The sequence below is a fragment of the Podarcis melisellensis genome (genome assembly GCF_964234715.1).
Source record: "Podarcis melisellensis genome assembly, chromosome: 2".
Classification (NCBI taxonomy): domain Eukaryota; kingdom Metazoa; phylum Chordata; class Lepidosauria; order Squamata; family Lacertidae; genus Podarcis; species Podarcis melisellensis.
Window position 1 is genome coordinate 60,763,480 of NC_138529.1, and position 23,284 is coordinate 60,786,763.

Below are 23,284 nucleotides of genomic sequence, written 5' to 3' on the forward strand. Positions count from 1 at the left end.
TTTCATATATATATATATATATATATATATATATATACAGTATATATATATATATATATATATATATATATATATATATATATGTGTGTGTGTGTGTGTGTGTGTGTATTCTTTTGATATTTTATTCTTTTGATATTCTTTTGATCCCTCAGATTTCCACAGAACTAGAAAACTGCACAAGCAAATTTATGATTGCCTGACAGTGTGTTTTTGCACACTTCTTGGGCAAAGATGTTAAGGAACAAAAAAACAAAACAAGGTGCACGTACCTGCATGCATGCCCTGTCAGTCCTTAACTGGCATAATAGAATCAAGAAATTAGAAGGCTACAACAAACGCAAAAGAATGCCTGCTAGTATGAATGGGAAAGACCACTGAAGTCTAATTTGAATTGGGGTGGGGTGGATTAAGAACTAAGTAATGCTCAAACGTGGACAAGCCCACTCTAAGATGGATCTGCTCTGCTGACCTTTGCAGATCATCTGTGGAAGGATAGCTCCAGTTCCTTTAATGATATATGCAGTGGTCCACAAAATGTCAACACAGCTGCTGGCTAGTGCAATTAAACTAACATAATATTTTGGTTTATAATATAAACCAAATAATATAATATTTAACAAATTCTACAGTACAAAACTACAAAACCATGCACAACAGGGTATGCACAATGTCCATCATCTAGATTTAATTCCTATTGCTTCCAATTTGTCTTATAACCTATGCTTGGAAATTAACTATTCTGGTGTTATAAGCCTATTCCACCTATCCGCATAGTCCTGCTTTCTTCTAGTTCAGAAACTACATAGGAGTGGCTTTCAGTCTGTGCTTTAGGGAATCCTTCTTGTAAACTGAAAGGCTGGTTAGAAATTCATTCATCAAATGAAATCAATTAACCCTGGGAAGTTTATTCCTCGTTTGTTGTCTTGTAACAGACATTCCTTCAGGTTGCAATGAAGGAGGGAAGCAGGGCCATTCCATTAGCTCTGCTGAGAAACCAGCTCCATCAGGTTTCTCCCCACATCAGTGGTCATTTAGTAGCAGCCATTCCGTCAGACTGTCCACAGAGGAAGAAGAAAGGAAGCAGAGCCATTCTGTCGCTCAGTGGAAAAACCAGCAACTTTGGGTTCTTCCTCTACTTGAATTGGTATCAATGAAACAAACAAATTTAAATAGTGGTACCCAGGGCTGCATCTAGCGACCTGTTCATAGACAGGAGACTTTCCTAATGTTCTGGAGTATCAATTCCATTAGCAAAAGTTTTGAAGGCCAGAAGACTAGCTATTTTCTTATACTGGCATACTCATATTATGAAACATATAGCCCACCTTTCCACCGAATATGATTCAGGTAGCTAACAAGAATAAAATAAACAAATGCAAAAATGCCATCACATAACGGAAATGCGAGACAGCTTTTGGAGACACCACTCACCACTCCAGGAGCATTACCAGAGCCCAAGCATTTGAGGGGCTGACTGGCTGAGTCAGAATTGCAAGTTATTTACAAATGTTTTCTATTCATGCTGCTTTCCCTACTAGTAACTTGGGCGGGGGGAGGAAATAAAGAAATATATATGGCAATGGATCCTGTAAAGGACAAAGCAGGGGGGGGGGAAATGGGTTGAAGGAGAGAAAGGAAAGTAAAAGAAGTGAATGTAATATATGTTAAATTACTATCCCAAATAATATCACCAAATATGACTTGTCTATTATTAGGATAGGTTCAGAAAACAGACTGTCTCTTGGTATAAGCCATTAACACAGCCTGCATCAGAGCATGAAACATGCCTCTCTCCTTCCCATCATCCTTTCCGTTGCTTTCCAACTCCTGACTGAAATTGGAACAGGAAGTGATTTTGGAGGGGTGTATGAAAACAGGAAGTGACTTCAGGAAACTGGGAACCATTTGTTTGTTCTTTAGCCTGCATCACTATTATGCACGCGTGTTTGGTAACTGACATTGTCACCTAGAACAGGAAACTAGTCATAGAAAAGCACACATGACTCTGGCATTTATACAGGGGGGATGGAAAGAAACAGCCTTTAAATGCCAGCTAGTCATGCATCAGGACTGGAGAGAAAGGGAAAAAAATCATTCCAGAAAGGAAATATAGTGCAATGTCCAATGGAACCTCTCACACTTCAAAGCAACACTTCATACACTTGGATCCACATATTTGTACTGGGATAGTGTACAGGGCCAAACTGTTCATAATGGCCCATTGAGTCTGGTAGTTGAATCGAGAGAAAGTAGGGGGCAGGTGAGTGGGGCGACTGAAAGCACAGCCTAAGCAAGAGGGAAGAGTTGGACTCTTGTTGCCTATGTTTTTTACCCCTTAAATGTCCTACCTCAGCTGTCCCACCATCCCTGAGTGGCTTTATGAAATTCCAACCAGGAGAAAAATGGCTGAAGCACAGTAGTTTGGGGGCAAAAAATAAGGATAGGAAAAGGGTTCTCCCTGCCATTCCACCTCAAGTTCTCAATTCCAATTCCCACCCACCCCTTATATTTAGCAGGACCAAGGTGGTTCTGCCACTGCGACATCAAATTTATTTTTCAGCAGTTTCACTGAATCTAGCTTAATGTGGGACAAAGTGTAGTTTAATAATCAGAATGCTGGCCTGAGTCTTAAAAACAGTTGTGATATATATTCTTATGGAATGGAGTTTGGAATGAATATTGTTGGGCATCTTCTGTGGTGGCACCCCAGTTACAGAATGTCTTTTGTCTTTTTGGCACTAACTCAAAATTCATGTTTTTCCTCAGCCATTTATAGAATGTCAGCAGTGAATTTATTTTGAAGAATGAAGATTGCTGTTATTTACTATATCACTAACACCAAATAAACATGGTTCCTGCTTGTTTTTATGGTAGTTTGGAATTTGATGCATTTATGTTCAGTATTTAAGTTCAGGTTAGAAATATTTTACATAAACATATACATAGATATTCATTGTATTGAAATATTCCACTGCACTCTGCCTTCCATTCAGCTTGCTCATAGATGACCTCATTCCTCTATGAAGAAAGCCATGCTCTGACTCATGGAACTGTCTTTAAACAACCACAGTGGACAATACCTTCTAATTTAATGTTCACCTTTTAAATCACTCTGTTAAATACGCATACATTCAGTGCTAAATTCACTGAAAGCAATGCAAATTTAGATCATTATTATCACTGTCTCTAGTATTCCTTCCTTTGCACATTCATACAATGTTTGCCCCCACATTTGCCAGTGCCATTCACATAAATCTGGTGAATTCTTAACCTTTGAGTAACGTCAGCCATATTAGGAGTACATGACAGCTATGGAAGTTTCACACTCTGCAGCCTTCATTTCTTCAGAGTCCTCCCCCCACCCCCACCCCGCATTGTGAACTATTTTTTATTTCATGTGAATGTATTCAGAAATGTCAGTCTTCACATTTTATACCTCTCTCAAGTATCATAATTGGTAGTAAGGATCTTAACAGGTTATCCAAAACTGGCTTTGGTTTTTCATATAAACGTATAGATAAGACAAAAACTGATTACTAAATGTGTAATCATTTAGCTGCAATATAACTGACCACACGATGGAAGTCAACTCACAGTTTGGCTTCATGCTGCAAAATCAGCTAAAACGGTTTGGCCTGAGAAGGCTCCGTCTCATGAGCTCGAGGTGCTTCTACCTCTTTCCAACGCAGAAAGGACAAAGAGAAACATGTGTCCTCACCTTGTTCCTTCCTTCCACAAACTCTGTCCAGGTGTCAATGCTTTCAATGGCATTCACAGCATCCAGCTGCGACACATCCTTCCAGTCCTTACACTCGGGCATCCGGTCTCGCTGATGGCGCCGGACAGTCCTCCTCCTGCTCCTATTTATCCAGAAGCCATGAAAGAAGAAGAGACAGAGAGAAACAGGAGATTTGGTTAGCCAATAAAAGACGTTACTGGGAAGATTACAGGGCATTAACATACAATGCTGCCTCTAATATAATTAGGAGGAGAGGGAAAATGCCTAAGGGGGAGCACAAGGTGGCCTTATAAAACTTTGCATGGTACAGAGAAAACGGATAAAGAGAAAATGTTCTCCCTCTCCCACAGTATGAGAAATCAAGGATCACCAGTGATAGCATGAGAGTCAGAAGAGATGGAATATAAGCACTTCTCTTCATGTAGTGAACAATTCACTCCACTTCATGTGGTGATAACCACTAGCTTAGATTGCTTTAAAAGGGGGTAAAAAATGAAAGGATATTTCATATACAGCTATCAGATTGTTATATGGAGCCAGCAGCAGTTGGTGGGGTGGTAAGGTCCAGAAAGCTCAAGGTAGTGCAGGCAGGGTGATGTGTGGCAAGAGCACTGGACTGGCTCCTTTGCCATGCCTGCACAGTTAAGCTCCCTGCACCTTGCCCCTCCCTCTGCCTGGAACCCTGACCATATGGGGTGCCAGTGTCTGGGGAGCAAAAGCAGGAGAAGAATATAGCCTTCATGCCGTGCTGTGTGGATGCTCGTGTTAGATATATGGTGTGCACACAACCTGAAAGAATTTTTAATGTGGGAGGTCAGGGGATTGATATGCATCTAAGGGACACTGACTGAGAGTTAAGAGAGAGTATGCTACAGGGTGTGGCATCCTGCAACATGTGTCAGAAGGCGTCTGCTGGAAAGTCGGGTTCAAATGTAATGCAATGTGGGTACCTGGATAAAGTGTCTGCACTGCTGTGTATGCAGTAGACCAGGTATGGACAAGTGGTGGCCCAAAACATTTCTGAGAGTGTTGGATAGTTCTGGCACCCAAATTAACATCTGGCAGATAGTGTGCTCCTCCGCCCAAACAACATGCCTTCATTAGAGAAGATGAGGGGACAGATGTTTAGCACACTTAGTGTACCATAACAAGAGTGAGAATCTGTTTAAACAACAGGAAATCATGATGCATCCTCTGAAGCTGGGATAAGCATAAAGATTGTGGCCTTGGGAGACAGTGCTAATAATTCAACAACTCCTCTCCTTCCTGACAAGGCCACAAAGCATTCTGATGGGACTGGAAATGCCCTTGTTTCCTCAGCCAGTCAAACAGTACATTTACGGCATCAGTATTTTTATAGATGCCCCACTTCCTCCTGGGTCAATAATGCTTCCCTGTCACATTCCTCTCTATCTTAGAGGCCTCTTTCTATCTTTCTTTCTCAATAATAATAGACCTTTGCTGTAAAATGTCCTGCCAGCAGTACCCAAAGGAACAGGAGGCAGCTTGTCTCCTGCACAATAACCATTCAGACAGAGATAGAGGTCATATAAATTGTCCTTGTTTCTAAGGGCAGTTCCACAACTACTTTTGCCACATCCAGAGTCTGTCACACCTGGTCAAACAGAGCCTCCATGAGGAAAAGAACCTCTGGTGCATGCTGAATGCCATTGCAAATCACCACAAGCTTCTCCAGTCAACCAGCAAGGGAAAAAGGAAAATTATGGGGCACCCACAAGGGATGCAGGTGGTGCTGTGGTCTAAACCACAGAGCCTAGGGCTTGCCGATCGGAAGGTCGGCAGTTCAAATCCCCGTGATGGGGTGAGCTCCTGTTGCTCACTCCCAGCTCCTGCCAACCTAGCAGTTCAAAAGCGTGTCAAAGTGCAAGTAGATAAATAGGTACCGCTCTGGTGGGAAGGTATGGTAAATGGCGTTTCCGTGTGCTGCTCTGGCCACATGCTGGCCACATGACCCGGAAAAACTGTCTGTGGAGAAACATCAGCTCCCTCAGCCAGTAAAGCGAGAAGAGTGCCGCAACCCCAGAGTCGTTTGTGATTGGACTTAACCATCAGAGGTCCTTTACCTTTTTAGCAGCCTCCACAGCTCTTTGGGCTACATTGCTTGGGACAGGGAAAATAAGCACCCTGCTTCTCACCCAGCTGAAGCACAGATACTAAACAGTCTGGGAAAAACAAGCAGTTCAAGCCTTTCTTAGCAAGCTGCCCAAGTTTCCTTGGAGACAGGCCTACTTCACATTCTCAGAACCGTTGCGCTAAGGGGTTTGTTTTGGAGTTAAAATGCTGGAGGCCAGTAAATTCTCATTTATTAAATGGCTGCTGCCCTATGTTTCAATTCTGTGTTAATGTTTCCAAGAACTGTTTCCCTCCACACAGTCGAAACAAAGTGGACCACTTTGCTTTGTATTCTTGTTCTCTCTTTCTCTCACACATTCTTCTTCTCCCAATCTAATGGGCTTTTTTTTATCTCTCTGCTTCTTGATGTAGTCATAGGCATCTTGGAGTCCAAAACTTTTTATGAGTCTTCCTATCACTTAGTATTACAACAGCTCCATGCATTCTGCCTTATGACTTTAACTTGCGTGAATCTGCTACTTCTACATTCACTCAGCTTTTACTGAAGCTTCATTGTCACTTTGAATCAAATATGATCTTGGGGTCACACAGAGGTACAGTATAGTGTGTGGGGAGCATGGCCCTGGGCACAGTTTTGAGAGGGGCATGACTAGGCGCCCCTCCCAGACTCCCTTATTGGGCCTGGCTCCAGCTCCTGGGCCAGGTCTGACCCGGGAGGCAGAGAGAAGGAGGATAGTCACAGCAGCAGTGTTGCTGCCCCTCTCCTCGGCCGGGCAGTGCTGTGTGAGGATGCTGCCAAGGCAGCATTATCATGCCTGGCTGGGCGCAGCAGGCTCCCACCACCCCTGCCCCCTTAGGGCATGCCCTACGCACCCAATTTAGGTGGCAGGAGCGTACGTTCCACTGCTGGGGTAGCATACTGTTCAGTCATTTTTGCAGGCTTTCACACTTTACTTTGACAGATTTGCGATTTCAAGCTTCTGCCTTTGTGGAATTTACTGAAGTAACATAAGTTCTTTGTGTGGGATAACCAGCCTCATATAACCAAGTTGCTTAAGTCTAATTAACACATGAAGGGGTTAATACCATAGAGTAAGCTGTTTTGCCAGGCTTAGTTATGCCCACTTCCCCTCACCTTGGGAGGAACTAGGTAATCAAGCCTATCGTTTCTTCCTAGTCTGTGGGAGAAGCTCAGCATGTGAAGAGGCTAAGCTGGTTGCTCCAACTTAGCCACATGGCTCTAACAAGCCACTCTTGAGTTCCTATACCAATAATTTGGGAACTTTCACTACTGTAACTATTTCAGATTTTACTGCCTGTGCAGCTTTTTCTGTACTTGCCCCAAACCTGGATTTTGGCATCTAGGGAATTCTTTATACATTATACCCCTTTTTTCATTGCACCAACACTTTGGGGTCCAAACATATTCTTATCTAGTTTTATTTTCAACAACCACTGGATCATCTCACTCTGCATTCTGACTATTAAAAAAACCCCTTTATCTATTAGCACTACTAGAACCTTCTGAGGTGCATGAATTATACAGCAGTACTCATATAGATTTGTTTTTATGAGATATTGTTCTGGTAAGCAACAAGGGCATTGAAACACATCTTTGTAAAACTTTGTATCAGACTCCCATCGATCTTTCTAAGTCTGTTTCTGTTAAATAGAGTATTAAACGCCTTAGATGCCACTTCCTACCTAGACATTTTCTGGCAGCTACATAAATTTTCTGCAGGAAAAACCCACACACATTGAAAACCTCACAACTCTGCCATTGTACGGTAATAATTTCTGCCTTCATTGTCCCTGCAGACAAGCAGCAGGCAAGTTTTGAGTTCTGCCACTAGCATGCTCAGAAACAAATCTCTTGAAGAGGCTAACAAATCTCTACAGCTTCCTAAGATGGTGCAAACTGCACCAGGCAAAGCAGCTTTGGTTTGATAGATGTCTGTGAAGACTGAAGAGCCACTTATTTATAGGCGATTCTTCATGTTAGACCACTGCATTTCTCGTTCTTTTTCTGTCAAATGGCTGAATTGAGTCCACTTTACAAATTGCCTTTTCATGCAGCTGCTGGCCTGTTCATGTTTGTGAACAATTGCTTCTCAGCTCTATTTTAAACTAGGCCTAGATCCTAACCAGTTTTCAGACACAGAAGGGCCAAACTTGAAATTGATGCAGGAGTTATGGGCTCAGGTTCCCCAGCTTTTAAAAATATTTAAAAGTAGCCACAGGGCCCCTCATTCAGATTGTCACTGCCATGTTGTGGGGAAATTGTTTTGCTTTTTAACACCCCTGTGCCTGCATTACATTTCCCTGATTTAAATCAACTCTGAGGGCAAAAATGTACATCTACCCATACAGTACTGATATGTTCTCCCTTCCCAAACACAGCAGTTTCAATCCAAATATGAGCCCTCTGTAGCTGCTTGTTTTTATTTGGAAAAATGAGACATCCAGTTCTTGAATCTCCCATGGCATGCCTAGTTTGGACCTAAGCCAATAGTTCAGTCCTCAGTGGCCAGAGAAATCAAAGAAAAAGCACTAGTAGGATAATTCTCTGCAGGAGTAATCAGCAACATTTTTACATACTCAACACCAGAAGAAAACCCTGTCTAAACCCCTGCTCCTTTGTGTTGCTCCATGAGAAATCTAAAATGCACCCCCATGGCACAATTAGTTGCTAGAGAAGCATGGAATCTCTTTTCCAGTAGTCAGGTTTCACACCCATAAGGAGGGAGAATTTTGTGGGCCAAATGAATAGCCCCCTCTCTTGGGTCTAGAAGATACAGGCAGGAGGGTAAACCTCATTGTCTGCTCCACTCATATGAATAAAAAACTGATGCTCTTGCAACAAGGACCACCATTTGTACTTTCACCTACAGATGCTGGACAATAATACCTCTCTGAGATCAAGGTGAAAATAACAGCTTATTATGACATTTGAATTAGGTCTTATTCATAGGTTTTAAAGTGAAGGAACAGGCTGCATTTAGCTCCTGGCCAACATTATTTATGGCATGCCCTTCAAATGGACAGGTACTCACACCACTCTCCATGCCACTACAAATGTTCTCCAAAAGGCAGTGTGGAGAAATATTGTCCTGTAAGTGCAAGAAGCCACTGCACACAAATGGCTTCATTTCTGTTACTGTAAGTTGTTTTAATCCATTTTTAACATTGTGTTTTAATTGTTGTAGCCTGTCCTGGCACCTTAAAGTGAAGGGTAGGCAAGTAACAGCAGCAGCAGCAGCAGCAGCAGCAGCAGCAGCAGCAGCAACAGCAACAGCAACAGTTAGCAACAGCAACACGGAGGCTACCCATTTTGATTTGGGTCCAAATCCAAATTTGCAAGGAACAAATAGGAAAACAAAAAACAGTTTCGTTTTTAATGGACTTGCATTAAATTTCAAGGCTTAGTGGATAAAGCCTGCCAAATAGTTCCATTAGTTTTTGTACTAGGCACCTTTAAAAACAAAACCAGAATTGTCTACAATTATTTTACCTTTTGGCAGAAGTGTATGAAATTTGCTCTCTTGTTTGCCTTTTCTGAGAGGATGTACTCTGGCACTTTTTAATCTAGCCATAGTGGTTTTCCTGCAAGGGCAGGCTTTTCCATTTTAGGATGGTCAAAAAAGAAATCATTTAAGCTCCCCTCTTATTTTGTATGCAATCTGTATGCAAATGGCATACACCAGACAGCCCCCTCTTTGTAAGAAACCTGCCCAAATACAAAATGTTTTTTGTGCTGGGTGCTTTTTGAGAATGGGAAGAACTAAAAGGGATTTGCTTCTCTCCCTCTGGTTTTGTGGGCAACTATTTTATTATGAAAATGGCATACTTTCCTAGGGACACCTCTACAACATAACCAGCAACATTTTAAATATCCAAATAACTGAAGTGCCCCAAATCCCACTTCGGTTTGGGGCATACTGAAGGGATACCACTTTAGCTCGGAGATGCCTGAAATCTGTCCGAAGTAGCCCGCTTTGGCATTCATCCAATGCACATCCCTAGTGACCCTCTTGCGGTGACCATCTCATATGCATTTGCATGAAGAAACATGCCGAGGTCTTCCTCCCTTGCTGCAGCATCAAGAACACGGCAAAGATCAAAGGAGGCCAGTCACTTACAGATTGTGACGGGAGAACATTGGGCAGGGTGTCCAAGGCCTCCACTGCCACTGGATCTTCTCTGGTGCTGGGATGCCATACACAGTGCAGGTGAGCACCTGTCGGCTTTTACGGGAATAGATGTTGGGTGAAGTTGCTTCTTTCTCATGGATTTGTGGAGGAACTGAAATAAGAAGAATGTTGATGTATCAGCCTTGTAAGTAATAACTGTTCTGGGATGGTTGCCTCTGCTGCTCTCTCTGCCAATAATCACCCACACTATCTCCGTCAATCTTCTCCCTCCCCTCCCAACCTCGTGTTGCTGCTGTGTAGTAGTAGTAATTATACTCCTTCCTCTCCCTTAGAATTGCTCTAGGTCCCAGCAGCACTGATGTCACTGCAGCTTACCTGGGCAGGGCTGGAGTGGGGCAGCAAGGTCAGGGTGGGATCACCTGATTGGTTCAGCTGGTGCTCCTGTATACCCTCAACCTCACCAGTGCCGTGTTCTGTCCAAAAGCATCTCACCCAGTGGGGTGGAGCTGCAACACTAGCTTCCCAGCAGCAAGGTTGTTGCTGCTTACCAGGCGAGAGTGGGGAAGGGGTGGGGAGGTTCCATACAGGTAAGGTGCAATGTAAGTGATGCTGGCATTGTGAGGGTGGATCTGCAGCTCCACCCCACCCCACAGGCCAATGCTGGTGCTGCCTTCTATTAAGCAGGATAGCACTATGGAGGCAGTGTACGTTGGTCTTTCCCTGCCCCTGTTGGAAGTCATTGCTTTCATAGAATCATAGAATCATAGAATTGGAAGAGACCACAAGGGCCATCGAGTCCAACCCCCTGCCAAGCAGGAAACACCATCAGAGCACTCCTGACATATGGTTGTCAAGCCTCTGCTTAAAGACCTCCAAAGAAGGAGACTCCACCACACTTGGCAGCAAATTCCACTGTTGAACAGCTCTTACACATCATTGCTTGAGGGCAACTGTTACAGGAGAGCAAGCAAATGCTGAACTACCAGCAGGTAATGTACAATTACCTGGCACACCTCTCATTTAAGAAATTATCTACTAAATGCAATGGATAAAATAACCTGAGCTTAAGTTATGGGTGCATTTAGAGTACGGCTGGGTGGGCGTCAGGCTTGCGAGATCTACTTTGTTTTCTACTACAACTTCAAGGACCACCAACCAGAACCAGGTGCAAATTAGTGGATCAGGTACGTGGATGTAAGTTCAGAATTAAGGAACAAGGAGCCTCTGAGCACATGCTCAGTCTAGGAATGAATGAGCAGTTCCCATAACCAAGCTCACAAGTCCTTCACACAAAACACCCATTCATTGGGTGGAATTCAATACTGCACTATTATAGACTTCCAAGTGTGCAAGCAATTCAGCTTGCCGAATGACCCCCCTCTTCTCCCTCAGTGTGCTGTTCTTGGAGTTCTCCAGCCCCCTCTGAACCAAGTTCATGGTGGGTGGGAGGAGAGGTGGGGAAGTCCCATTGCACAGGCAAAAGTCCTTGTTCAGGGCTTCTGCTGACAGGGATTGTTAGGAGAATCCTGCTCCTGGTGTTCTTTTTCAACTAATTTGGTGCATGGGGGTGAGGGTGTGCAGAGTTTAAACTGTTGCTATTGTTAGACAGCTGGGAATCAGAAGCCCTTGCTGATCTACTGCAAATCATCCAAAGGTCTGCCATTAGATCCCAATCTACCTTCTGCTCAATCCTAATTTAAAACACTGGGAAGTTATTTTCTTCCTCTATAAACACTACAGTGATGTGACTGCCAGGCATGTTATGGATGCTGGACTAGCTCCAGGAAAACTCGCTTATTGCAATTCTTTATTGTGCATTGACCTCATGGAGTCAGAAGACTGCAGATCCTTTGGTAGCCTGAATGAGACCCCCCCCCCAATTTTACTCCTCATACCCCTCCCACATTTCACTCTTCTGTCTGCTGCTATTGAGGGCCAAATACAGGGGTCAGCAACCTTTTCCAGCCATGGGCCAGTCCCCTGTCCCTCAGACCATGTTGTGGGCCAGACTATATTTTGAAAAAAAAATGAACGAATTCCTATGCCGCACAAATAACCCAGGTAAATAAATAAAAGGACACATTCTACTCATGTAAAAACATGCTGGTTCCCGGACCATCCACGGGCCAGATTGAGAAGGCAATTGGGCCGCATCCAGCCGCTAGGCCTTAGGTTGCCTACCCCTGGCCAAATAAAATGTGACCCAGACTGGTGGTGCTGAATCCCTACAAAGCAGAGAAGGGCGGGGAGGGGGGATTTAATGTGCAGGGGGGGGGAGAAGTGAAATTCTTTTCCCCACCTCCAAATTACCTTTTAGCCTTTCCTTGGCAATAGTAACAAAGCCCTAATGAAAGAGAACTTTGTTTAGAATGCAGTGTCAGTGAGGGTGGGAACATGGAGGTGGGAGAAGATTTCAGTTTCTCCCACCTGCCTGCACTAAACCTTTTTATATAGGGATTTTGGTGGCAATCAAATCCTGAGACATGGATCTGCTGCCATTATGTGCAGTAGGAAACGGTATTTGAACAGAGGGTCCCCCCATTCCAAACCTGACACCCTTTCTTTGCCCTACTCGTCATATTTTATTTTATTTTATTATTTAAAAAAACCCATTGACCCAATGGCATTCATTTTATAACTTTCTGATCTGAAAGGACTGAGAAATCCCAGAGAGGGAAAGATAATACAAACCGATAAGGAGTCATTCTAGATGCAATCTCATCCTCATTGTTCAGCCTTGTGTGGGGAGAAGAAGGGTTCCAACCCTTTTGCCCTTGCCATGTTCCCAGACAGAGCCAGCTCCCCTCTTGCCAATGACAGCTCCCCTCCCATTGTGAATAGGGTGCACATGGGGCCAATTTGGACTGGGGCCAGGGGTGAGGGGCAAAGGACTATGGCCTCCATCCTCTATAGCACGGACTTGTTAAAATAAACAACCACAGAAGTCCAAATGACATCAGGTAGAAACACCTGTCGAACTGCACAGGGTTTCAGGACATTCCTCTCCCATTAGTCCAACCTCCTTACCGTTGACCACCAGCTGCAGACTGATGCTCTTCTCCAGTCCAGCCGGCCCGTTCTTCAGAACCAACGTGTAGGAGCCAGAGTTCTGCTCTGCCACATCCTTGATCTGCAGGGAATATTGAGACTGCCTGTTGGAAATTAACCTTCCATCCTTAAACCTGGGCAGAAGCAGAGAGAGAAAGAGAGAGGTGTGTGTGGATTAGCACGTTCCTCCCAAAAGGCAGTCACAGGGCTTCAGTCCATGGCAGGAGGCACTTCCTCAAAGGGAGGCCTCTCACGAATTCCTCCCCTTCCAGGAAAAGCTTGCTGCGTTTTCTGGCCAAAGGGAAAACACTGACAACCACCCAAGGCAAAATTCAGATGTATAAAATGCAGGGGAAATTAGGTTTGCAATGTAATGTCAAATTACTTAATTTGCATTTCTCAAAACAATACAAGATCCCAAAAAACAGCTTTTCCTCAAAATCCACACTTCTCCAAATTTTGCAATGCATTATCAAACCAAATAATGTTTTTAAAAAATGTATATGCAAGGGTAAATATGTGCATTTAAAAATACATACATTAGTGAAGATAACATCCAAAAATGTTACGGAAAATCACTTGCAAAATTGTCTTTAATAGGTAAAATTGTAAAAATGTACATATGAGAAGTGCGTACTAAAATTCTGATAAATTTTCATGAGAATTTTTTTTAAAATTGTAAACTGAAATGGAAGTATGGAGAACTGACTATGAGATTGGAAAAAAGGGAGAGGAAAAAAAGGAGAGAAATTTAAAATGACAGGCGTGTCCTGCCCTTATGAAATGACACTTCACTGCCTTGTGGTATCTTGCAAAAGTGCCATTTATGGCAAGTCATTGCTACATAGCTGAGCAAGGGGCTGAAGTGAAGGGCTTATACTACTTATAATTTTACACACAGCACAAGCTGATATGACAGAATGAAGTGAGTTTGTGAGAGATGGAATCCACTGGCTGATCAGAATGAGATCAGGATATATGTGGCACCCCCAGGGAGTTCAGCTATTATCCCCTCTGACTGGGACTGAGGTGCAAGTCTAGACCCAAACACTTGCCACCTCAGTACCAGATTCCACGACTTTCCCTTAGTCAGGAGGGCCTCAGCTTTCTGAAAGTGTTAACAGGTGTTTACATAGCCACAGGGAATGTGAGACAGCACTTGTGTGTGGGTGGAGAACATTTGTGTGTTTGTGTGGCGTGCATTTGCCAACAAAGCGAATGATGAGAAAGATTGTTTCTCCCTGCCTCTAACGTCTGCCAGAACTCTGGAGAAAAGACGAGGAAGAATTTTTATGTCTCCGGTTAAAAGAATAGCCTGCTTTGCTATACAATGTTAAAATGGTGGGTAATGAGTCAAGCTTAAGGATCACGGCAGTCAAGAAGAATCGCTCAGGTTTTGAAACAGACCTCCAAATCAGAACCCTCAAGCCGTGTGGGAGGGCAGTGTCACTCCTCTCACAAAATCGATTTCAGCAAGACAGGGGCCTTTCTCCTCCTCTTTTCCTGTTCTCTACAAAGGTCAGCCCTGAAGCCTGCTAAGCCCATATGCTAAGAGGGGGAGTGCATTACCACTGGAACTCAGGCTGGGGGTAGGCAACCACTTTCACCGGCAGCTTCACCATTTCATCTCCTGCTGTTGCTTCAATCACTGGACCCTTCCTCCACTCCACATTGATGAAGGGTTTCTCTGTGAAAACCAGACAGATAAGAGAGAAGAAGAAGAAAGCAGGGTGAAAGCTGTGAGATGAGCATGCTGGAGCTACAGCAGAGATTAGATAGCATTAATCCATACACATAGTAGAAGTATGCACTGCTTGGAAATAAACATCACGTATGCACAGATGCCCATTAGATACTGAATCTGTGTATCCATGCGTTTGTGCAGACATGAGAACAGTTGTTCACACTGATTCACAGTTTGCTCTGTGAAGGTACAGGGACCTGTCTTTCTTAAACATTGACAATGCTACCATTCCTTATCCTGCAAATAACCTTGCATCGGATGGATATTTTAACTAACCCTTACCGCTACCTTTGCCAGAACTTTTCAGCTCAAGTAAAAGTTTTCATTGTATGGGTGGTGGTTAGTTTATAGTTACTACCTATAGAATGACATAGGCATAAGGAGGGCAAGTGGACAGTTTCAGCTGCTATAAAAACGGCAGTCCTTAGAGAGAAAGGAAACATCTGTTCTGACATCTCAGTGATAATATGGAGTTTGGTATCAGTACCAGCATGACTTAACTCAGAATCATGTCAGGTTACTCCTGGGAACATACAGTATCCTTTGCTGTTGTCTAGCAGGAACATTTCTCTCCCTCTTTCTTACACACTTACACACACACACACACACACTTTCATATGGCAGGGAACAGAGGACAAAAGGCAGTCTTCACAGGAAGTTCTCCACTGCTTCCTTTATCATGTCTGATCTCCACTGTTTCACAAAGACACCAGCTGCCTTTAAACTGTTTGCCACCATGCTAACACACCAGAAGCACCTACAAGGTTTTCTTATCCTGAGTTAATTGTTTTTACCATGTACGATGACATCTATGCTCTCCTTCAAGTCTTGCTCCCCATTGCTAGCCTTGCATGTATATTTTCCCAGGTCTTGTAGGCTCACATTTTGGATGATCAAGATGCTGGAAAGTTCAGTGTGTGTCTGCTGGGAGCGCCTCTCAGGCAGTTCTGTGACTTTCCGGTTCATCTGCCAGAAGAAGGCAACAGAAGGAAAAGAATAAACATATAAGATATTAGGAAATATAAAGCTTGGAGTAGACCCTCCCCACCGCAGCAGGCTTCCCCAACCTGGTGCCCTCCTGGTACTTTGGACTACTCACACCAACCCCAGCTGGAAGACAAACAGTCAGGGATGTTGGAAGTTGTAGTCAAACAATACCCAGAGGGCACCAGGTTGGAGAAGGCTGATTTAAAAGGGGAATGACAGAGTAGTCAAAAACCTAATCCCAGCTGGTAAAGTAAACTTGTATCTGGGCTAAACCACATCAGCTAGCAAGGGAGCTCAGATGACTGGATGTTCCTTCATACAAGAGGATTCTTTGTGTATAGGAAAACCACCATTTCAAGGAGAGTTTTAGGCTAAAAAGTTTTCCCCTAACACTTTAGCTTGCTGTGTGGAGGGATATTTTGTACATGCATAGAAGAACTTCCAGACATATAAGGTGTTGCATAATTGTGTGGATGTGAAGTGCGAACACCTCTGCAAACACATATGGTGACTGGGGACGGCCGCCGAGACCACATAAGAATGGTCTTGAAAGACCTACATTGGCTCCCAGTACATTTCCAAGCATAATCCAATGTGTTGGTGTTGACCTTTAAACCCCTAAACGGCCTTGACCCAGTATACCTGAAGGAGTGTCTCCACCCCCATCGTTCTGCCCGGACACTGAGGTCCAGCGCCGAGGGCCTTCTGGCAGTTCCCTCATTGTGAGAAGCAAAGCTACAGGGAACCAGGCAGAGGGCCTTCTCGGTAGTGGCACCCGCCCTGTGGAACGCCCTCCCATCAGATGTCAAAGAGATAAACAATTACCTGACATTCAGAAGACTTCTGAAGGCAGCCCTGTTCAGGGAGATTTTTAATGTGTAACATTTTATTTTATTTTTGGTCTTTGTTGGAAGCTGCCCAGAGTGGCTGGGGAAACCCAGCCAGATGAGCGGGGTACAAATAAATAAATAATAATAATAATAATAATAATAATAATAATAATAATAATAATAATTTACCTCCCAGATAAGGAGTCAAGAAGAAAAAGGAGCGATGAAGACGAGCATAGGCAAGTCTACAGGGTGGGTCAATAGGGGAGCAAAGACTCTCACTGTGACTTGGAGGAGGCAAGTCTCCTTTTTCTATCACCCTAGCTTGCTTCCCCAAAGAAACTCCTGCACGGGAGCCTCCCTCTACATCTTCCTTGGTAAACCTTTGATCTCATTTAGCCTGCTCAGCAAAATGTCCCAGAAATGTTGGGGATGGAGCCTACGGCGACAGCAACCTTTGGGGCAGGGCTGGCAAACACGTCTTTCTCTACGCCCATTCTATTAAACATATGAGTAGGGCTGTTGTGACACAGAAAGCTGCCTTTCACTGAGTTAGAACCATTGATTCCTCCAGCTCAGTACTGTCTACACTGACGGACAGCATCTCTTCAGGGTTTCAGGGAGGGGAAAATTCACAGCTCTACCTAGAGATGCCACAGATCTTCTGCATGCACAGCAGATGCTCTGCCAGAGAGCTGCAGCCCATCCCAACAGTGATGGAGGTGTCAGGGATATTGTGAACGCAAACATGCCCCAAACTGGATTGAATTGGCATGTACTCAGGAAGGCATTGCTATTTCATTTTTTCTCTGCAAGGAGTAAATTTAGGGGGAAAGGAAGGATGCAAGTAACAAGGCAGAGAGTACAAGGAACATCAGATGTGACTATACCAGTATAATTAGGTTTGTCAACTATGCATGAATTGGAGTGTGTGTGTGTGTGTGTGTGTGTGTGTTCTGCTTCCACTCCATGGATCCAAAATTAAAAATAGTGCACACAAACCACTCATAGAAGCAAAAACTGACTAGGATAATGTCAATTCCTACCTGTTTCGCAGGGTAATCCCACTGGAAATCAACTCCCGAATTAAACTCAGCCCATACTGTACAGTTGAGATATAGTTTTTCTCCCACTAGAAGCTCCATGGCCTTCCTTGGAAACAACTGGATGTCATAAAGTTCATTCCCTGGTGTAAAAGTAAGGCAACTACTTAAACAAATACAGTTTTTCCTTGGGGGGGGGGGACAGAACTCTTGCTACAAAATTGTAACAAATTTATAAAAAAAATAAAATCAAACCACACAACACAGGCTCATTGGTCTAAGATGCCCCCCACCATATATTTGCTTAATTCTGTAGCCATTTGTCTGTGTTATCAAACTACTGTGGTTCTGGATGGTCAAACCTCCTGCCTTAAAAGTTTGTTGATTACTTCCTTATTCAACTGTCAATTGACATCCTACAGAATAATAAAAGATATATGCAGGGAATAGGAATGAGGGTGTGCCATATCAAAAAGTGCATTTTGAACAAGGAATATGTGCCCATTTGAAGGGGTAACGATGACTGCCATTGTAGATAGAACAGATAGAATGTGAGGGTTTATTTGCACCCAGACATTGCTTATTTTGCTTCCTTATTTTTAAACTTTAATTTCATTTCACGTCATCCTACCTTATTCTGAAATGTTCTCTGATGCCACCGGCTGCCTGTTCCCAAGATTGTGAATGCATGTGTGTTTTGGATTTTAACATGTAAGATTTAGCATTTTCACAATTGTACTTAGGCACAAATGTGCATCTATCAGACTTACGGGCAGGGGGAGGTCATGTTCGAGTGGCAGCACCTCAGACAGCTCCGCAGTGACTACTTGTTCTGATGATGCCTGAAACCCATCCAAGTCTCCTACTTTTGGCTTGGTTGCCGGGTTCTGCCCTCACTGAGATGGATGGAGAAGTTTAAAGGGACAGTCCCTGTTCCTGGAGTGATACACTACTCAGCCAATGCCTATCCACATCTAGTGGCATCTTGGCCAGGCATGGAGACTAATAAGCCCTTAAGAGTAAGGACAGTTGTGCTGCTGTAGGGGCCTATGGCTCAGAGGGAACTGGAGGCGATTGTCTGGGTGATTAGGTCCAGAACCAGCACCTGGAGCCTGTGCCTGGAGCCTTCTTCACCTTCTAAATCAATCCTTCAATCATGGCTTGAAGCCATGGACATGACAATTGAATCTGTTTGTTGATGATGTAGCAGGCAAACCAGAGGGATTTATAATACAAAACAAGCCTTCTGGTCATAGCAGGTTTCATAATCACATTACAAAGGGACTGCAGCAAGAATGGCTGGAAGCCTCATGTGTGAAAAATGGTTGTCGTACTGCCTGAGCACTTTTAAGAGGTCGATTGTCACAGTGACTGACTCTGTTCCAAAATTCACCTGCAATGTGGACAAGGAAGAAACTTGATTTGCGGGGCTTCATATCAATGAAAGTTTCGCACTCAACAAACAAGGAGTCCTTGATCAGGTGAGTGGGGACCAGCATTCCTTTTTTGTTGTCCCAAAGAATGTTCTTCCCGTCCGGATATATGGGAGAGGTTGTCTAGAAACAGATAAATTATTTTTAAGAGACGTGCAGGGTGATATCATTACTACTGCATCCTCCATTTCTTTGAAGAGCTATTCAAGACTAGTTCCAATATTTCACACCTGATGGGGGTGGGGAAATCCCTCCAAACTTATAGAGAGCTTTCTGTTACAGTATGTGACCCTGTGGGTTATTTTGAGGGGGGTGGTGTCTACTGACACCCCCAAGATAAATCCAATGAAGCTTTGGTCATGCAACTATTGCCATTCTAGGAGAGGAAGAGGCAAGAAAAATGGCTGAGAGGACAGCTTCCCCAAAGAGTGAAGGAGTGAAGCAAAGAGTGAATTTACGACACTGGTGAGGTTACATTGTGCACAGGCTGCCATTTCCCTCAGGTAATGGAAATTGGTTCTGGCCTTCCAGGACTAATGTTTCTTTTTGCATTTCATGAGAAGTGTAAATACAGCAGCAAATGAAACAATGTGCTGGTCCTTTCCATAGTTTCCCAGGACTCTTATAGTATTTCAAGCATTGTTAAGAACTGGGAAACCCTTTAAAAGATTGCAGCTTATGCATTTTAGCAAAGGGCTGCTTCGCATGCTATATTTGGGTATGCACCAAATAGGTTGTAAAACTGTAAAATGTAAGCAAAGATGTATTTTCAAAAACATGCATCATACAGGAACAAACATCAGGGGCTATGATTGGATGCATCTCCCAGAAAAGTGTATACTTGATGGAACAATGCATGTGAAATGGTTCTCACAGCCTGCAGAAAGTGGAGTACGACCCCCAGAAAAGGAGAACTACATAAATTGATGCTGGTGTGCCAGAAAATGAAGCCTTAGAGATAACTGAATATATATATGAAATGTTTTCCTCCCCTCCCTAGGAGTTCCACTTCCTTCTCCAGATTATAATATATTATAATGCTGGAGTATCTCTTCAGAGAAGATCATTAACACTGTAGAGTGGGAATGGGTAATCTGTAATGTTGTTGGGACTGCAGTTCCCATCCTCCCCCTGACCATTTGCCATACTGGCTGGAGCTGATGAGAGTTGGAGGACGGCTGTTTCAGAGCAATCTGAAGGGACTCTGAAATCAGCACTGCAAGGGAATCCAAAATGGGGGAACCACAACTGTTACTGGGAAACATCCACAGGGGTTACATCCAGGGATTTCATCCAGATTTGCAAGGACAACACCTTTAGTGGGTTTCTTTCTTTTCTGTTTTTCTTTCACACATACACACCCCCAGGTGTTTTCTCTGTTCCCCTTCACACTGAAATAAGGCAGATTCCTGAGTCATCCCGCAGGGAGATTTCTTACCGAGAGCAAAGTGATGTTAAGGTCTGGAATAGATACCAGGCATGGGACCCAGATATTCTCCTTCTTGTAGATAAGAAGAGCCTCTGGTTTATTGATAAATGGCCGCTCATAATCTGAGAATGAAAGAAGAGCCGCAGAATTGGAGAAAACAAGGAAAATATACTGTAGTTATTTTTTCCCCTTGCTGCTTTTTTTTTTTTTTTAAATAAAGTTAGCTAAAATCTGCAGGACATTGTACTGAGTCAGGCTCAAATATGAGATGGGAAATGTATGAACAGTCTTATTGTGCAAATCCATACAGTACATGCCTACTCAAAAATAAGTACCACTTATTTCAGTGGTAGTTACTCCCAGGCAAAAAGGGTATAGGATTACAACCTTAGGTTACCAGTTCATTTAATCATCACCATGATCAACAACAACGATAGGGCACCCAGAAAGCAAAGGGAATCATAGTAAACTTTAGGAAACTGCCATTAACTCAGGCAGCAGACCTGTGTGTAGCTATAATATGTTTAGCTGTTTTTTGTTAATTTAAGTTGTCTGCTTAATTCTTATTTTGAATTCAGTGCTCTGTGGTCGTATGTCCTAGTAATCACTTCAGATGTGAGTTATAATGGACAGAGTGCTTGATTTGAAAGGGGGAGATCTGGATTCAAATCTCTGCTCAACCAAAGTGTCTATCGCAGAATAACATATATAGGGTTTTTGAGAGGACAGAATAGGACAGCCCCATATATACCTTTATGAGCCCCTCAGAGAAAGGACAGGATGGAAATTAGTTAAGTATAAGTCTGAATATGGGTACTACTGCTAATCTCTTTAGCATGAATAATGCCTTTCCCCAATCTTTTTAGCTTCATAACTCAGCAATTTTCATGCCCTGACTTGCAGAACAATAAAATGAATCAGGAAAGTAGGCCAACTGCCTTTCATGTCTGTTTTGTCAATCCAATTTATCAGCAGCCAAGCTTAGAATGCTCCTGCTTATTGTCTTTCTTGACATTAAGAGAAAACTCTTTTCCCCACAGAAGCATTCAAGAAATTTTTATTGCTCCTTTCTTTTTCAGTATATTTGGAATTAATAGATTATCCTGCAGTGTAGAATTTTAGAAAACGGAATAAGGAGGCGGGGGGAGCAAGCCATACGATAGCTGAATGGCAACTTGGATTTCATGTGGCCAGATTTCCTTGCAGAATTCCTGTAGTTAAGGCTGATCTATACAAATCCATTGTTGTGGCCATGAGCTTAGCATTAGTAGAAACAACAAAACCCCTATTCCCCAAATTCCAATTAAAAAACCACAAATTCGAATGCTAAAATGAAGACACAAAGAAAGCTTCAGAGAACCTTCTCCACATGCGTGGAGAGGCTGGCAATCTTCTTTAACCCACACAGTCATATCCAGTGTCAGTGTGGACTCCAGATTACAACTTTGGCTTTAAAAGGCAGAAGAAAAAATGGACGGTGGTTTTTTAAAAATGTCTGTCACTCACAGGCTACAGTGAAGCTCCCCACCTATGCATGACAACTGTGTGGGTGTCCATGCGGTGCTCTAGCATTGCCCCTAAAGGCAGAGAGAGTGCTGGACTCAGGCCTCAGACGCTTTTAAGGTCCTAGCTGCTATCATCATTATATTCTCATAGAGATGAGCAGAATGAATGATATACTAATGATATGCTACTAAAATACCCAGGAAGTACCTGTGAATGGTATTTGGGCTATTTATTGGCTAACACAAACAAAATAATGTAATGAAACAATTTGGAATGGAAGATCTCTCTTTTCTGCTGCATAGAACCATAAAGGGATTGTGTCAGTTTACTTGGTATCTTGATTTGTTTTCATCGTACCATATACAGTATTTTAAATCAGTGAATATTAGAAACTGTATGATTTTGGCATTTTAATTTGCTTGTACTGGGTCTGTGATAGTATAATAAAACTTGTTGTAGTGGTTGATTATATCCTCTCTCTCTCTCACTCTCACACAGGAAAAATGGTCATTTGTCTGAATATTTTTAAAATGGCTGTTCAGTGTGTAGGAACATAGGAAACAGCCTTATATAACAAGTCAGACCATTGGTCTACCTAGCTCAATAAGCTGATCTTCTACCCCCTGAGCCACAACCCTTAAATGTAGAGATAAAACAAGTATAAACTTGGTAGCAAGCACTTGGAGGAAGACACTTCTTGCCTTTGTAACAATGACATCCTTAAGAAGTTGGAGAAAGAAAGGGAAATTTAAGGTTAGGGTTAGGGTTAGGGTTAGAGACATGATGCAGATTGCGGAAGCTATCCTATGAGGTGAGTGACAATAAATGTACCATTCCCCATCCCTTTGACAACTCAGATATCAGACCACAGTTTATGTACTTATTACATTTATAACCTTCCACTAAGAAGCTCAGGCCAGCATACACTGGTCTTCCTGCCCCACTTCTTATCCTCACAACAACCCTGTGAGGGAGGTTAGGTTGAGAGATAGCAGCTGGCCCAAGACTCTACGTATAATGAATGAGGTTTTGAACTCAGGTCTTCCTGATCCTAGTCTGACATTCTAACCACGCTGCCTCCCACTGTTCTTCAGAAGTTTGTAACATATACACAAATCTCCAACTTAGGCCCCCGGTATGCTAGCAAAGAGCAAGTTAGCTCTAAACTGAGAGAAGAAACCCATTTCACCATCCTACAATTGTAGCACGAGGTCATGATTGAGACATATTTTCATGGGCAGTGTTGTACATCAGCTTCTTTGCTGCTAAGTGCTCCTGAC

The 23,284-nt window shown here is 43.1% G+C and overlaps 1 protein-coding gene across 4 annotated transcripts in view; it reads right to left on the bottom strand.

Moving 5' to 3' along the window:
* FLT4 (fms related receptor tyrosine kinase 4) overlaps positions 1-23,284 on the bottom strand; it is an 88,020-nt gene that overhangs the window by 26,315 nt on the left and 38,421 nt on the right. For all 4 annotated transcript variants that reach the window (XM_081900842.1, XM_081900840.1, XM_081900839.1 and 1 more), the window contains exons 4-11: positions 20,508-20,620; positions 19,030-19,192; positions 17,640-17,779; positions 15,571-15,742; positions 14,602-14,719; positions 13,012-13,166; positions 9,973-10,135; positions 3,719-3,860 (exon numbers count right to left, since the gene is read on the bottom strand). In XM_081900842.1, coding sequence (XP_081756968.1) covers positions 3,719-3,860; positions 9,973-10,135; positions 13,012-13,166; positions 14,602-14,719; positions 15,571-15,742; positions 17,640-17,779; positions 19,030-19,192; positions 20,508-20,620 — 1,166 coding nt within the window. The remainder of the gene's footprint in view (positions 1-3,718; positions 3,861-9,972; positions 10,136-13,011; positions 13,167-14,601; positions 14,720-15,570; positions 15,743-17,639; positions 17,780-19,029; positions 19,193-20,507; positions 20,621-23,284) is intronic.